This window comes from Boleophthalmus pectinirostris, unplaced genomic scaffold, assembly GCF_026225935.1.
Source record: "Boleophthalmus pectinirostris isolate CB_2022bp ecotype Guang Dong unplaced genomic scaffold, ASM2622593v1 HiC_scaffold_21, whole genome shotgun sequence".
In the NCBI taxonomy this organism is placed as follows: Eukaryota; Metazoa; Chordata; class Actinopteri; order Gobiiformes; family Gobiidae; genus Boleophthalmus; species Boleophthalmus pectinirostris.
The window spans coordinates 16,002,086-16,020,330 of record NW_026571175.1 but is presented as its reverse complement, the minus strand read 5'-3'; the positions used below and the strand labels follow the sequence as shown (position 1 = coordinate 16,020,330).

Below are 18,245 nucleotides of genomic sequence, written 5' to 3'. Positions count from 1 at the left end.
ATGGTCTTTTACTACATCTTCTTCTTTACTAATGCTTCCCTTGGGAATAAGCAAATTACAGAAAGCATGTTGTTACAAGCTCAGATCACTAGCACATATTTTCAGAGTCTAGTCACCAGTCCTTTTGCACAGTACTTCTTTATCTTCCTGTTTCCTCCTACTACGCTGATCAAATGCAAATCATTTTCCTCAAAAGTCACATAAAATCTGTATTTTTTTACATTCTGCCTGTGGGGACAGCATTAGTGATCACAGTGTTGAATGGAGTAGAACAAACCAAGAGGGATTTACCAGCTGCAAGATTTTCTACAGAAATGCAGAAGCAAAAAGACTTGGTGATGTAAGATGTAACCATTCACACAGGCATAAAAAATAATCCAAGAGGGTCATTGACAGTTTAAGATTCAGAATTCTAAGAAAAGGTTTGAATGGGTAACATCGCTTGGACTGACTGACATGCTGAGCAGGCAGCATTTCATAGCATATCTTTCATAATAGTACATCTTATGCTAAAAGGATTTCAACCACATATATTTCACAGAACACATTTGAACCCATTTAAAGACCATTACCGATCATTTTCCCCCTTGAAGGAGGCATAAATTGTAATAATAAAATGACATTTGAAGTTCTATTACATAAAGAATTTGTTTTGGTTTTAGGCTACTAATTAAGTTTCATAAAAAGTACTCCCTTGAGAACAGGGGCTTTCAGAATATACACCAGCTAAACAAATAGGCCTTATACATTGTGCATGCTACTGTATCATTGTGAGTAAGTACTACTGCCTTGATGGAGGTCTGTGCTGTCTGAATGCTTCTACTTTCTCTCTTTTTGTTGCCAGTATTCAGGCTGTCAGACATAAAAATAGTCTGTGAACTGACTCATTCTCTTTTGCTTCTCTAACTTTTTAATACTCTGTGAAAATCCCTGGTTTCACATTGTACATTTAACAAATCATTATAGTTGTGCCAACACCCTTAACCTAGTTGATTATAATGAAAAAAAAAAAATGATTTCATGATATCATGTACAGTTAAAATTTAGAAACAAACATGAAACAGAAAATACTATGTTTTAAGAAAAAATGTGGATAAATATAACAAGCAAGATTGCAGTATATCCGATATGCATGTATTTTGTGAATTACCAATTTCAGCATTTTACAACTTAATGCCCCCTCCCCCACCCCCTTCAAATGTGCCAGAAAACATCATTAAAATAAGATGAGTGCAAGTGTGTTGATTGGGTGATGATGGCGATGCACATTTGAGAGGATTGTGATGGGATTACACTGATGCACATGTCCTGATACACTTTACTCACTTCAGTATGCTATCCTCTTGACACACATATTCTCAGAGCTAAATTTACTTTAGCAATACCACATCCCTCCTCCCTTGTGTCTCATCTTTCATGCTTTCACCTTTTTGTCATGAGACCAAAATATTTTTTTCTCTATAGCAAATGCAATTAGATCAGCAATTTATGTTTTCAAATTCAGATTCAGTTCACATTGTACATTTTAATCACAGTTGAGAAAAGATTGATACATGAACTGCTTAATACAATAAATACGTTTTCGAACATGTATTTAACAGTCTAGAGGGGTATCAATCAAATAATTTTTGACATTGTGATTGTTAACTGCACCAAGTAAAATGTCAATGTCAATTAAATTGTGCAGCCCTACATCACATGATCATCCCTGTCTGCTGTCTGGGGGGTTGCACGAGTTCATTGCTGACCCAAAGCTTATCTGGTCTGATCTAATTTCCCTCCAGTTGCCTGATACAGAACAGTAGTCCAGATGTGGAAGAGATTATAGGCTCCATCTGATGCTGGGAGACCATTCAGGAAAACAAACATGATGGGAGAATGTGTATTCCATGATGTTATGATGTAAACATCATTATACATGCTGTACTGTCTTTATTACTGCCACTTGTTTTATAGGCTTGATGTCCTTTACTTCTATCAAATTGTATTAAATGTGGTGAACAAAAGCATAATGATCACATAAATATACCACACCAAATAAGGTAATTTCTTTAAAATATTTCAGTTTTGTGCATAACCTTGAAATTATACAGACAAGACTAACTCAAAAAGTGATTGCATTGTAATAATTTAATAGATCTCTATCATATACATACAGTACAATATGCTAAGGACAGAACTTATGGCACATCCATTTTTATTTGTACAGTTTGCAGTTGCTGGTATTGCTGGGTGGTGGCTACAGTAAAGTGACTGTTTTAACCCGTTACTGAGATAACAGCAGGTGATGGCGAAGAATAAGGTTGCTACAGCAAAACACATGCACTGTCAGAGTATATATTCCACTAAGAGTGGGTCACAATTCCAGCTACACTGATCAATACATAAAGGAGCTGTGATGGTATGGTATATTTTAAGACCTTATAGTGTTGGAATATGCTACAGTGGCTACCATTATTCAAACACACTATGAAATACACAAAATACAGAAATAGGTTTAAAAAACCTATTCTCAGAATACTTCATAGAGCAAATGAATGATGGCATATGGATCTACATGGGTTCTACTGCAAGACAACTCTACTGCCAATACAAGTACAGCTTATTATGTCTGGGGGAATATTCACATATGTACAAACACCATAGGGAAACAGAGTAAGGGCCAAATAAGTGTGCGTTTCGTTCCAAGCATATAGTATATGACATAGAAAAATAAAACTGTGATGGAGCACCACATAAGTGCTGCAGTTCAGCAGATTTTCATTTCATTTCTTTTTGCAATCATTTAGTCAAAAAACAATAAAATAATTATCACAAAAATAATTTAAAAGAATGGTATTAAAAATATAATTAATATAACATATAGTATGTAACATGAGTGACTGTACATGGTACATAGTGAGACACACTTGTGCGAGCGCTTTGAGCGCAGTCATGAGCAGAAAGTGTCATTGTGGTTTCTATTTACCCATCTCAACAAAAGGACCTTAAATAAACCTTTATGCTTTTATACATTGGAGGCACATAGCCTGTTTCATAGACTCTTTAAATGTGCAACACATGCAACGGTGGGTGTGCAGCTCCTCCTGCCACAGCCAGTTGTAAACAGTAATAAGTACTGGAATAACTGACCAACGATGACATAAATGGTGATGTCCAATTATACAGTTTACATATTTACATGCCCACGATACCCTAAATGTACTCATAGCGTTCTGTTAATTTGGCCGCATAATTGGTATAGTTGTTTAGCCCTGCATGCATTTGAGCATGTCTTAAGACACTTTCAATACATATTTTTTTTCTCATAGAAATATTATCTAGTAATAGCAAGTCATAGAGGAATATCGAGTGCATGTAATCACGTGCAATGGCTGTGCATGTGCAGGAGTAAAAAATAGGTGAGGCATGTAACTGTACAGTAGGTCACAGTAAACCTAGATGACTTGGCAGCAGCTGTGAGGGGTGGGGGTGCACAACAGTCCCTCTTTGGGGCTGCGATGAATATTCACAGATAGTGTCTTGTCACTGAGGGGCATCTGAAGCACACGGTTCTTCATGTTCCTGTGGTTTTCTCTGGCCAAGTCCAGCTCTCCCAACCTCAATGTCCCAGAGCATGGCCCATCAAGCAATGGATCTGCAAAAGTGTCTCCCATTGTGGGCTGGTGCTGTGAACGCTGTTGGCAAGAGTTCCCTCTAGGTGAAGGACCCCCTAAGAGTGAAACCTTATCCAGACTACCAGTGGAGCCACCCATGCACATTCTCCATACCGGTCGGTCCTGAGGGTCACTGCTGACGCCCCCACTGCCCCCTCCTCCACCTGTCAGATTGTGGAACTGGGAGCTGAGACAGAGGCTCATAAGCTTCAGGCTCTCCACCAGACCGCTCGCTGTTTTCGCTTTGGCCTGCCCAGGCCCTGACCCAGGACTGCAGGGACTGCCTTGCCCTGTCCCCCTTCTGTCTTTGTCCTCTGTTCTCACATCTGTCACACGTACGCTGTCCCGTACTGGCTTTCTGTGAGCATCTCCTGAATCATCATCACTAGTCTCTGAGCCAGGACTCATAGAAATAACAGTTTTAGGTGACAGCATTATTTGTGACGGTGATTGTATTCTAGAGTTCAAGTTGAGGCTAAGGCTAGGTTTCGGTGCACCCAGTCCAAGCAGTTCTTTACAGTCCTCATCTTCCTCTTCCTCTCTGTCCTCTTCATGAATCTGGTTGAGTACAGGAGCACTCATTCTGGAGGTCAGGCGATTTCCAGAAGAGGAGGATTTGCAGCGGAGCACCACTTGAGTTGGAAGTGAAGCAGGTGGTAGACATTTTCCTTCCCCACCTTCTTCCTCTTCATCCTCCTCCACACTGAAGAGACTAGGACTGCGAGGTTTACAGGGACCTCCAGCAGTCAGGGGGCCCAGGCGATGTGGGATGGACTGGGGTTTGCCCAGTGGTCGAGGTCCACGTGCAGCCTCCTGGTTTGTTGCTGATGTGTGGTTGTCATGGTGCTGGCTAACATCCAGTAGAGCGGTTTTGGGTCTAGGGCCTTTGTGGAGGCTCTCTGCACTACGTGCAGGAGACTGTGGTCCCCCAGGGTGCGAGATAGGGGGGCCTCCTAAACCATCACTGACATCCTGGTGAACATCCACTCTGGTGGGCCAAGATTGTCTGCAAGATAAGATATGTAAAGTTTTCTTCTGTTCTTATGATAACTGAAATACTAAATTATGCGAAAAGATTAGATAGATGGCTAAATTAGGTTTGAAAATTCTATAAACTGACCATTTATACAACTATCTTACATTTTCCGTCAGTTACATTAGTGCAGACCTGGGCATTGTACAGCTCCCAGGCCACATACTGATTGACTCTGACCGGCAATTATAAAATAAACATATTTTATAATTTTACCTCATGCATGGAATAAAGCTGCATTGCTTTTATTTTAGAGGTGTTTTTTATGAAATTTTTTTGTAAGGCAACCTCACTTTTCCATTGCTTAGTCATAACATGTACTCTTACCAATCAAACCACCAGCTTGTCAAAACAATGCTATTTACTGCTTTTTTTTTTTTAAATAAAGAAATACAATTAATCTTATGCATAATTAAGTTAAGCATTTTGGCCCGGCCCTCCACAATATTTTCCGTTTCTCATGTGGCCCCATGGAAAAAATAATTGCCCACCCCTGCATTATTGTGTCCCTGTTTTAGCAGTTTGTAACTGAGAGCAAGTACCTGAACTGGGCTTTGCTGGGGCTGGGTGATCGTGTCTGATTGAACGCCTCCTTTTCCTGCCTCTCCCTGAGCATCCTCTCTGCCAGTAGGAAATATGTAGCTGTGATGTGGTTGTACTGATTTGACTCCAAAGCCCTGTGAAGAGAGATGTAGACAATTAAACAACCTCTGAAACACAATTACACAAGAAAATAAGAAAACCAGAAAACTAAATGCTCGGTCACAGGGACTCAAAAGGAAATGACAGGTGTGAAGATTGAATTTGACATGGCCACTGCAAGCTGATTACAAAACAAAAAGTAGTCTACTCAAGCCCATTCAGAAATATGATAATCATTTTGCTTGTGTGGCCTGAGTAAACCATGACAATTGGTGAAAAGAGTTCACAATAATCACATACTCAGTGATGTTGTCTCGGTCTGCGATGCCTCCTAGCACCATCCTCTGAATAATGGAACCATGTTCTTCTTCTGATACATTGCGATGGGACACCAGGGGGGTGGACAGCTTAGTGGCAGGGGAGGGGTCAACACCTTTCAGCCAGTCATGGCTTTCAATCTCTGCAAGGGTTGCCCGCTTCTTTGGATCCCTCTGCAGCATGCGACCAATGAGGCTGCGGGGTAAAGCAAGAGTATTAATATTCTGAAAAAGGAGCATTTGCAAAATTCACCTTTTTAATTTCTCTACATTTCATTGAAAATATTTAAATAGGTCTGTATAGCAAAAATGTTGCCATTAAACTTTATGATATATTATTTAATATCTGAAAAATTGGCAGGAACACACACATTTGTCCATATTTAAACTAGCGTGTGTCTGAATCAAGTCATGAAAGAAAGCTGCACAGTTCATATTGGGCACCCACAGTGAGTTAGTCTGCTCCTCTTTGATGCATGGTTAAACCCGTGCCATGGTAAAAATAGAGGCCTGATTTTAAAGGTGCATTAGATACACTTAACGCTGCAGTGCATCTCAGGAAGAGCAGCCAAAAGGCCCTTCTCTCTCCGCTGCTTTTCTTTTCGCAACTTGACACATGAAATATGCAGCATCTGCTGGGGACCATGTGTGCCTGTGTGTTACTCACTCTCTGCATGCAGCGGAGATATGTGCCGGGACATTGTATTTACAGTCCATGATCATAGTTAACGTCTCACTGTCATTAGCTTCTTGAAACGGGGGCTGACCACAAACCAGCATGAAAAGGATTACTCCCAAACTCCAAATATCTGCACAAAGAAATTACAATAAAGTCATTGCATCAAATAAGAGATCATATTGGTAAAAGCAAGCACCAAAAGTATGACAAACATCTTTTTGCTCAGTGTTTTGAATGTAAAGCAGTCTCCCTCCTAAATTAAGGGTGAATTTCATTAGATCAAAACATTTATACAATGTTGACCACATCACAAATAAATGTATGATGTCTCACAAATGCACACAGAAAAGTAGGTTAATATATACACACGCCACAAAGTGACATACAAATGCAATTTTCATGGTACAATGCATCAGGCCTGAAAAGCTATTTTTAGAATATTTTCTGTACCTCAAGGCATGAACCATATCCCTGGTCAACAACATGGTCTACTGACACACATCCTGCAGCCTGCTGTCTGATAGAGACAGAGGCAGATGCCCTGTCACTGAATTGACCTGCTTTTCCGTCTATGGGAGAACAGGCTTTGCATACAATGTGCGCCTATGTGGTACCACATAAATCAGTTTCCTTCAGAGGGCAGAAGCTTCATTTCATCTCCACAATCTGTTTCAGCAATAGACTATATGGTACATTGGTGCTATATCAGTAGGGATGTCAGGGGATTTTTTTCATGTATCGGTATCAGAGAAATTCTCCCTCTTCTAACTGCCCCAGTGCCTGGTTTCAATTTGCTGCATTGGAAATAGGTCCAGAATAAAGAAAAGGAGATATTTTTTGTGGAGATGTACGCACACTGTTAAGTAAGTCGGGAAGTTAGAATCAATCTAAAGATTTATTTTAAAAGATACTCAATGAGGACTGTACAGGTAAACAATTTCGTGTTTATTTTGTGCCAGTGTGCAGTGGGTAGGCCAATATTGTAAAGGCTGTGCAATCGAAGAATTGCCGCTGCTGTATTCCCCATAACCATCTCACCCCTGACCAATGTCTCCTAGCAACCACAACCTCACTCTCTCATCACTTGCGTCATAAGAGCGGTAAACTTCCTTCCAAGATAACTTTATTTATAAAACCAGATGGCTGACACATCACTGGATAACAGTATTCACGTCAATGCATATTAGCATGATGGGTGCTAACCTTGGTTACTTAGCAGTGTTAGTGGGGTTGGTAAACATTCCTTTTCCCTGCCATGTAACCTGATAACTGGGAGCCCTTTTGAAGTTGTGACACAAATGGCAACATTTTTATTTTAATAAGATGAAAAGTGGCTATGAATTTATTTTTCTCCAATATAGTTGTACAGTATACTCATTGGGGATATATTCTAAGTTACTATATGTATAGCATTTGCCATATGTTTCTAAAATTATAAATTCTAAAAACAGATCTAATCCAATCAAAGTTTATTTGTATAGGATATTTTAAGAGTTAAGTTTCCAAAATGCTCCACATAGCAATGTAAAGCATTCAACTCTTAAAAAGTCATCAGAATTATGTTCCAGAAAAAAGCAAGTAATAAAAACAATAAATAAAAGCAGCACTAGCTTTAGAATGAAATCTATTTTTCTAATAACCTGTCAGTAGTCAATTTGGCACTGTGTGAAAACCCTTGTGATAGGATAGGATCCTTTATGGTTGATTTGATGGGCCATATTAGCATTTAACTTCTCTATGACCAGGTCCAATAGGAAAAAAGCTAAGTAAGGACAGCAGTTTTATCTCTGCCACAAAAAAATGGGCTATGGGCCATCTGGCTTAACCCCAGCAGAGTCAAAACCCTGCAGATGGCACAGGTAGATTGGCCAGGTCAGGTCAAGAGATCTAGTGGGCCTGTACATCAAGTCTGCTATCCCTCTCTCACAACAAACTGCTGTTTCGTCACTATATATTACAACTTAGCAGGATGCAAACATCATCATCTCAGTTGAATGAACATTGTGCAGGCACTGCAGAGGATAGAAGACGCACACATGGACTGAGCATGCTCCGTGGCATCTGATTTAGCATTTGGGTCAAGGGCTCAGATTGCTTTTTCTCAGGACAACCAACCCTGATATGAAACAATGGCATCATAAACAAGCATAACGGTGATAAGTGATAAGTAACTATAGGCCAGCAATGTTCACTCATTCAAACAGACAAAGTTCAAGATTATAACAGCTTTACATTGAGACTAGTGGCAATCAGGCAATGCTTACATAATATGCTATTGTGTGAGGAGTAAAAGTTAGTAAGCAATTATAATGATACAATGCCCTAACAGGATGACCCACACAATAGCTAGATTTGCTACATAATGCCCCATGCCAATTACGGTAGTTGGAACAATATTGTGACAGTGAAATGTCTATGCTGCATGATGTCAGACAGAAAACACGCCTAGCTTTTTTTTTTTTCTGAAGATCAAGATTCTGACTCGGACTAAAACACACACGAAAATTGTAAATATTAAAACAAAATAACTTCCATTTCTTAGATAATACTTTAACTATGTTCATGGTCTTGATTATTTGAGAGAAAAAAGTGGCAAAGATACCATTAGCTAACAAATCTTGAATATGCTGATGCTGACAATAAAGATTAGGAATATGGACTCTGTACTATGATCTAACACCATGCTCCACTAAGCAAGATTAATGACCCACAACTGATAAATGACAAGACAATGTTGAATAACCTAGATCTGAAAGTAACTTACCGACAGCAGGGGCATCGTACTCATCTCCCAGTAAGATTTCGGGCGCAGAGTAAGCTAGTGAACCACATGAGGTGTTGAGTGTTTTGCCTGGCTGAAATCGATTGCTGAAGCCAAAGTCAGTGAGCTTCACTATGCCTTGTTTTTCAAAGAAAACCACGTTTTCTGGCTTTAGGTCTCGGTGCACCACATGGAGTTGGTGGCAGTAAGAAATGGCATGGACAATTTGGGCAAAGTAACATTTAGCCACCTATGGGGAAACAAGACATTGATGTTAGAAATAAATACATGCATACAACTGATTTATTTCCATTCTGCAAAGTGTGGAAGTTGGAATTTTCTCTCACAGGGTATAATACTTTTTTATTTTAAAATATAGGCTATTAAAAAAAAAGTTTAAAAGTTATGATTACCCCAACAATAATTCATAATAATAATGTGAATGAAAGTATAAAATTAGTCTTTGCCTCTTCACTGAGTCCTCCCTCATGCTTCATGATGCAGTCATACATGTCCCCTCCGTCTCCCAGCTCTAGGATGAGGTAGAGTTTGGTTGCTGTGTCAATGACTTCATAAAGGCGAACTACATTGGGATGTTGAACCAGCTTCATGCAGCGGACTTCCTGGAAAAGGTGACCCCGTGCCACTGGATCAAGCTTGGTCTTATCTATTACTTTTACTGCAACCTGAAAAGAGCCTCAGATTTAACTACGAAGAATATCGAATAATTAGGGAATCATTTATGCAGAAAATAGAGGCATAGTGTACCCTTTCTCCTGTGAACACATGTCGGGCCAATTTGACCACAGCAAAATGGCCACGTCCCAGTGTCTTGTCCAAGTCATAGAGGCCTGCTATCTTTCCATCATGATGGCGCTTGAGTCCCGCCATGGCTCTGATGGTGGACATAGCTGCTAAGTTGCCACTTGGTGCACGGTCAGTGGCCCATCTCAAGTATGTCTGTGAGGTTTTGGTCACTTTAGTCCCATGTTAAAGTACCTTACTGTGGATAAGAAGAGCACAAAATTATAAATTTTATATACCTAGATATATTAACAGACACCAACAGATAATTACTACTTTCAGTAAACTTCAAATAGACTGGGTAGTATTAGATGCTAATCAGTAAATGAAACTTAAAAACATAGCTAGAGGATTTGTGCATTAATATGTTATGAGCGCAGTTTTCAGGATACCTTATGGGTTATTTAGCATCTGCAATATTCTGAAGTAGCAATACTTTGACTAGAGAGTAAATGCCACATGGTCTAGTAAACAGACTGCGATTACATTACCATTTAACTGTACAAAATGTCCAAGGTTATATAGTAAACACCACTGTTGAAACATGTGAGAACTGAGCTTCATTCACAACAAATCCACTTTCGTCATGCTTTCTTGTCCTGATTATGAAACTATGCCTTGAGGAATGCTACTTAATTCTTTTTCCAAGAAACTAGCACCATGCCAAAAGTATGGAAAAAGTTAGTGTTCACATTCCGGAGAGGTAACTCACTCTGGCCAAGGAGCGCCCCATTCACCTGGCTTTAACAGAAACAACAGGCAAACCAAATAGTGGTTGCCAGGGAACACGCCTACCAGCATAACATGTAAAAATATCAATGTCTCTTTTTCTCACCCTGGCAGTGTACAGTATATTACTCAAAACAAAACAAAAATCATAGAAAGTTAATTTCAGTTTCCTTTATGATGGCTGCAGACCTCTTAGGTAAAAGACCCTTCATTGCTATTTATGAATTAAATTATATAAATTCCACAGACAGCCATAGGGGGCTCAGTCAAATGAGGGTATCAACATAATCTCATCAATTAATGATTTGCCCTTAATGTGGTACTCTTAGTACTTTAAGTATGTGTCTAATCACATTAACAATTCACTCCTTAGCACAGCATTGAAGACTGCAAAGTTGGCTACCTGTGTCTCACTTTCAGTAATTTGCATATTGAGAATCTTTGAAGTAAATGGAAGAATAATGACGGATATGAGATACAAATATGAATGGACAACTAATGTATGGAAAATATTTAAAATAGCTTTAGATGATTAATGGTAAAATATATGAAGTGAACCTAACTTTACAACTAGCCTACATGTTCCTGACAAGTTCAAGCTTATTGTGTAATCATGACAAGTACCAGTTAAACATGCTTTTGAGAGTGGTTGCATAACTGTTCAAGGTGCTGCTGATGTATTGATTTACAAGGTAGGCCTAATAGTACAAGTTGTGTATGCCTGCAGTACTAACACACTATTTACTCTTTTACCCATAAGTGATAGTTGTGATATGTTGTTACTTGATTAGAACAAAATACTCTATGTTTCATTACAATGGAATTTGCCATATAGCATTATTTAAAGATGTATCAGTATGGCCCTATAGTTTTTCATGAATCAACTCTAATCCATTTATGTGCAGCACAATATTAATAAGCTACAGCATTATAAAAACATAAATTATGTTTGTCACAACGATCCCATAATGAATATGAAATGGCTGTGATCGTCCCCCCCAAAAAATGTATCAACAATTAATTCCGTGAATTTTTAATATTTGTAATATCCTGGAACAATAAATGACAGAGGAAATAGACTACAAACATGGCCTGTGCATGCTTTTACATTAATAGCCCTATCAATATTTTGTCAAACCTCTATGGCCTACACTTACGCTGCAAAGGTGCTGCTGGCCCATTGGGGACAGGGCTGCTGCTGGCTGCATCTCTACAACAACATGACAGCGCAGATCAAGACAATCACAGCACACAGCAGCAGTCAACTAAATTAAATCAATGAAGGCACGGACACCGTGCTCAAATGCACTACAAACAATTAAAACCCACATAGATCCAGTAACTTAACACATTACTGCAGGGCCCACCACCGCGGATCCGAATGCACCATCACCTCAGCCCTACTTACCAGCGTAAAGATCGAGTCTCAGGTTCAGGGGCGCAGAGCAGCAGATCCACGGATCCACAAGTCGTATCCCCCTTTTACCGCTGAATCTGACCAACAATAAACCAGGCACATTTGATTCCGAGACCCCGTTGTGAATGTGACACAGTCAACCTGTCCCTCCCCCTCTTTCTGCTTCTCTCCCACGCGTCAAGTGCACAATAAAGCTGCCTGGTACCAGTCGCAATACGGAAAAGGTTTTTCGAAATAAAAGCACTTTTCTATGCAAGTGATCAGCACAACGTCTGGAAATTGCAGTTGGGCGGCCAGTGAAAAGCCGGGATAAAATTTCAAATGTCGATTGTTCCAACACAGTAAATCAATGGCAACACCGCGCGATCATCACTGTGAACTGCTCCAACAAATAAAAAGCTGTGATTTGTTTGTCAACAATACACCTAATCACGACCAGAGTTGTAACCGTGATGGAACACCCATAACCTCAGCTCAATGTACTTAACTTTATTTTGAAGAAAATGCATTTCCTGCAATGCTCGAATTTATCACAGACTGCGCATATGTATAATTTTAGACGTCAGACTCACGCTGTCAGAGAGCGTGTTTTCAGAGGCCATGGCATGACAATACCAAGAAGCAACCGAACCAGTGTTGTGCAGTAGTTGCTGTAAGGCCAATGTCATTGGCCTTTATTCCACTGTGTACAATCCCACTTCGGGGTAAATTTCAGAATAAACATACTTTTTATAGCAATTGAATCACGCAATAAAATGCCCAGGTAAAACTTTCAGGTAAGAAAGCTTTTAATACATGAATCATGAATAATTATTTTGCAGCCTAATCAAATAAACATTTTATTTTCTTAATTTGAGTACTTTACTGACACTTTAGGAGTAAATGCAGGGCAACTGACTGGTTTACAGTCCAGTATGGCATGGAACTTTCTATGCACAGCAGCTAAAAAAGCTGGAGTGTACTACAGTTTACCCATTATGATTGACCTTTCAATACTTTGATTACAATTCAGGAATTCCACAGAAAAACATTAAAGTTCTGAAAAAAAGAAACAATTCAGAATTTAACAGGACTTTATTTTTGGAAAATCTGTTCATTTCTTTGCAGCCTCCTTCTGAAGCTTCTTCACTTCATGCTTGATGATCTTGTTCCTCTGTAGAAAAGATTAGAAAAAAAAGGTACACATGAGTACAAGTTCCAATGCAGCGATCGTAACTGCAATAATTTAATCACCAATAGAAAACACATTTGAAAAAGCCCTCAATTCTTATTGAAACATGTTCAATTAACATGTAAACTAACTTACCATTCTCTTGGCCTTCATAACCTTGTAGCGGTCAAAGTCCGTCATTTTGGCTCTCTGAAAAAAACAATGTCAAATGAGAAGATTTGTTTTGTTATACAAGTGTCCAGACTTTGACAATTCTTCCTCTAGGTGACTAGTGCCATCTACAGGGAAACACTTGAAGTGCAGTGTATGCCATTTTCAACTTGAAGCCAGTTCTTCAGTGCAATGTGTATACATTAGTTTTTTTAAGGATACTAAAATTTTTAAAAAGTGCCTGGTGATTTAGTGACCACAATTTTCCTGTCAAGGGACAGAAAATATCTGGATATATTAAATACCTTAAAAAACAGAGTTTGTGTGGCTATATAACCAAACTTGCTTTAGGAAAACTAGTACAATGACAGTTTAGATAGAAAGTCTGAAGTAAAAAAAAAAAAGTTTTAAGTGACAGTGGCTAGCATAAAGCCATCTAACCATCAAGACCAAGGCTACGTTCAGACTGCAGGGCTTAATGCTTTTGCGAGGTCGTTCACATTTGCAATTAAATGCGACTTGTCTGTGACTTCAGTGTGAACGGTAAACGGCCCGAAAGTGTCCCGCATGCGCACTGGAGGACACGATGACGTCAACCCCATGCGTCAACCGCAGCGAGCGTGCTCTGTGTTTACGGAAGTTGTCCAAATATGGTCGCGAGCATTGAGCACCTGGCGATTTTACAGTTCCAGTTTCCGCCTGCTTCAGCGCAGAATAGTGACGTTTGTCGTTTGTTAATGACGTGTAGGTCGGATGGATGCGCTTTGGCCGTTCAGACTGAAGTCGCATGTTAAAAGATCGGATATGTATCGGATTCAGGACCACATATCCAAGTGGCCTGGGTCGCATTTGAAAAATTCGGATCTGTGCCGTTCAGACTGTCATTAAAAGATCGGATACAGGTCACATACAAGCCAAAAAAATCGGATTTGGGTCACTTCAGGCTGCAGTCTGAACGCAGCCCAAGTGATGAGTACTCATTAGTGCTGCGACAAAATTTTAGTAGCAGACTCGCTGGCAATGGCGTGTCTGTATGGTCCAATTATAATAATCAACATACAACAATTATCTCAATAGTCGGCTAGTCACAATAATTTCAATTGCTGCCCTGGTTCTAATAATGCAGACTTTTCAAACTCACCTTCTGTCGTGCCTCAATTTTCTTGGCCCAACTAGTTTCTGACCATTTCTCGTTGATCTGGGCCTTCTCCCAAGCTCTCTTGACAAACTTCTGGCGGGCACTGAAAAATATTGAAAACTTATTGACAAAGATCTTGACTTCAGTAGAGTTCCTGCAGTTGTTGACATGTAATCCTGACACGCACCTCCAAACCCCATACTGGCAGTGGCAAAGAATTCCCATAGAAATTAACTACGTTGACTAAGCAGCTTTATAAGTTTCAGAAATTGTGGAAAAGAATGTACATATATTATTTTACCAGATTTACAAAACTCCAGGCTGATGATAGAAGTGGATTTCTGCAGCTAAATGGGGTAGAGTAGCTAATCAAGCCGTACATTAAGCTATTAAATAATTTTCTGACAATGACAATTCAAAAATAAGTTTGAAGAGAGTAGATTGGAGAAATACAGGGATTTATAGCAGTTCTTTCCACAAACATCTCCTTATTGATAAGTTGAAAAGTAAACCAGATGTGCGGATGTTGCAGAATTAAGGCAAAATCTAAGCAATCTATACTCTAACACAGGCTAGAACATACAAAACAATGCTTGGACATTTGCTATACATTCATTTTCCAGACTTACCTGTGGGGGACTTTGATCACATAATTTGTGAGCTGCATGCACTTGAAGGGCATGGCTTGCCTCTTCACGCCTGTGCAGGGTCCATCCACAAGAGCCTTTAAAGCAGAAATTGTACATTTAAAAGAAAGTCAAAAATGTATTTTTATTATATTGACCAAATATTACCTACCCTATTCTGGTCGATGACATCTACAATGGCCACCAATTTGCCAGCATGGGGTCCAAATGAGACGTATGCAACGCGGCCAATCTCAACAAAACGAGTGAACACCTGCGAAAACATAAAATAACATGTATAATGACTTGTTTAAATAAGGCTTTTAGACGCCGAAAGATACAAGATGGAAAGTCATTACGATAGCCACAGCAGCCCTGAGGTAGACTAAGCGAACTAATCTGTACGTCGGTCCCTTTGACCATCACTCACACATGGTAGTGATATAGGCAAAGTGGGTGAAGTGTCTTGCCCATGGACACACCAACAGCGTCTACTGGACAAGGCTGAGACCGAGCTGAGCCACCGCAGTTAGTTTTGCGCTCAAACTACTGTCGCTACTCAATGACGCAAGGTAAAATTCACAAAGGTAGGGTTCATACTCAATAGGAAATATCCATTAGTTATTGCTGTGCATATGGATACATAAAACGCCCCGGCTGCTCACGCGTAGCCGGACCACGTTGTACGGAAAAACGACTCCACAGGAACAGGACTAAAAGCGTAATTATACAGATACAAACAGGCCACATGAACATTAATTGCAACTATAAGGCTTTTTAGTGGCCGACCATGACAGACTTGTAGCACTATGGAACATTTTTAAGGTAAAAAACTATATAATATTGTCAACACTCTCATGGCGGACTCACCATGATGGCTGTTCGGGAGCAGAAAGGACCTCACGGCTTCCGCTCGGCGCAGATACCACATCCGTCATGAGCTACGCATGCGCAGGATTTCTGACGCGTTTATTCGCTGTTCAAGATTTAATGTCAACGACAATGTGCATTTTTTTACAGTTCTAACTAGGAAAATCAAAACCTAAAATGGGACATTGTTCATCTTAAAAAGTCATTGAAAAGGCTACTAACTAAGAGACTTTAAATGCTGTGCTGTTCGATTCTAAGTCTAAAGATTTCAGCATTGAAGATACATAAAGATGAAAATTTAGACTTCTTGGATACCACAAAAAATATCTGAGGGAAGAGAGGTTTGGTTTTTTGTTTTGTAAGGAAATCGTGTAAGGAAATCTGCGATTTTCCCTCGTTTGCAGATACCAGAGCAGCACCACCAGAGGGCAGGTGTGTCTGGATGAGAACCAATTAGGATAATATTAGCAATATACAGTAGACCGGGTTGGAGACAGGAAAGGTTGGTTAGATTGGTTGTGGTAACGTATTTCACTAGCTGATAATTTGTACAATTAAATGTAAGCAACAATGACCATGTTGCCTATATGAATAATGAATATGAATGTGCTAAATTGCTCACAAACTTAAAATAAGTGTATCACCATAAAAATGCATCCAAATTATTGGGTGTAGACCAAAGTGACTGAATGTGCATTTGAGTTTCAAAGCAGTGCAAACATAATACACTTCCATTAAGCTGCACTAGTTTAGGTGCCTGCAACCTGTTGCACCCCTATAGGTCCTAGTCCGGGCTGTTAATTATAAACCCCAAGAGCACTAACATTACACCTACACACTTCATTACAGCTGTGAAAAAACAAGACTTTCTAACTTTGATTTTAATATAATTTTTCAGTTATGCAGATGAAAACAATTGGGAATCAAACTGAAAGTGTTCAAGGAAGTCAGTGGTTTATTTCCAGTAAGTAATGGGAAATTAATCAAATTTATTTTGAGTTGCAATGTCATAGCCCCATTGTGTCAGTTTCCTGAGGCCCTTTCTGTAAAAACATGTTTGTTTCTATCACTGTATTTGCTCTCCCAACTTTCTATCGCTGAAGGATATCCTGTTTGACATCATAGCCCTTTACACTGGCACTTAGTGACATCTAGGAAACGGAATGATAATTTTTCATCGTACTTATATAATGTGGATTGTTTTACATCCACATTCTTTTGGATGACAAATGTCCTCCAACTAGGTCATTTATATACGTAAACAGACCATGCCATCTAACTTTGTAGAAGAAACTGACACAACGTCTGTTTTTGGAGTAAGAATACAAAACAGTGGTTTACATTTGCCCATTTTGTGTGCTGGTTAGGAATCCACTGATCCAGCTTTTTCAGTTCTGATACTGATAGTGACACAATTGTGTTACATAACTGTCATTTATCCTGCAAGAAACTACTGAACAGTTTTGTATGGATAAAAGTTCAAACATTCTAGGAATGGGGGAATGTATGTAGAAAACATTGCAACAACTGTGTGCTATCATTTGTCAGACCACACTCAAATGGGCCTGTGCTTCTTTACACACCCACAGTTATTAACAATAGCTTTGTCAATGAATGCAGAAGTGTGATGTTGTTGTTTTGTCTGTGTACTTTCACGATCCCAGTTTCCAGACAGTGTCATGCTGAGCAGCGAGGGTCAGAGGGATGTTGGCGAGACAGTGCAACCGGACCACTGCCTCACAATGTCACAATAAGACCAGAGTGTCCATTTTCTTCTGCTTCACTGTGGCAAAGATGGCCAACCCTCCAGGTTTGACAACATTCTCCTGTGACTGTAACTGTGACCTTTATTACAAAATCCAACGAAAGGGCAAGGAAGAATTATGTGTTATATTATAGTGTGCATAAAAAGCACATACGTCAGGATTTCATTTACTAACTAATGTATTTTGTAATTATTTATCAATGTGACAATATGGTTACAATAACATGAACACAAAGTAAAAAATAAGCAGGCTACCAAAATCATGGAACATTATTTTATATCACATGTTAACTCAGTACCCAAGGAACTATGCAGGTCACATCAAGAACCTCTATTAAGTTGTGCAATATGGTTAATTTGATTTAAAATCTAGTCAAAATAAACACTGGCACAAGTTCCTGTGTTGTGATGCTGTGACTTGACATGTAACAGAGGGCTGGGGAGGGAATGAAGGGTTTCATTTTTGCTGAAAAAATATTATGCTGTT

At 39.4% G+C, this 18,245-nt stretch overlaps 2 protein-coding genes across 2 annotated transcripts; both read right to left on the bottom strand.

Moving 5' to 3' along the window:
- Window positions 1-1,613: 1,613 nt before the first annotated feature.
- LOC110167396 (SNF-related serine/threonine-protein kinase-like) lies at window positions 1,614-12,300 on the bottom strand. Its single transcript, XM_020932736.2, has 8 exons — window positions 12,030-12,300; window positions 9,857-10,091; window positions 9,556-9,774; window positions 9,092-9,338; window positions 6,316-6,457; window positions 5,632-5,844; window positions 5,232-5,366; window positions 1,614-4,662 (listed from the first exon to the last, which is right to left on the bottom strand). Exons 2-8 carry the CDS (start codon window positions 9,995-9,997, stop codon window positions 3,438-3,440), a joined length of 2,322 nt encoding a protein of 773 aa, XP_020788395.1. The 5' UTR covers window positions 9,998-10,091; window positions 12,030-12,300; the 3' UTR covers window positions 1,614-3,437.
- A 793-nt stretch (window positions 12,301-13,093) lies between these two features.
- Window positions 13,094-16,057, bottom strand: rpl14 (ribosomal protein L14). The gene is made up of 6 exons (XM_020932755.2): window positions 15,994-16,057; window positions 15,296-15,397; window positions 15,127-15,221; window positions 14,501-14,600; window positions 13,345-13,398; window positions 13,094-13,191 (listed from the first exon to the last, which is right to left on the bottom strand). Exons 1-6 carry the CDS (start codon window positions 15,994-15,996, stop codon window positions 13,132-13,134), a joined length of 414 nt encoding a protein of 137 aa, XP_020788414.1. The 5' UTR covers window positions 15,997-16,057; the 3' UTR covers window positions 13,094-13,131.
- Between the last annotated feature and the right edge of the window lie 2,188 nt (window positions 16,058-18,245).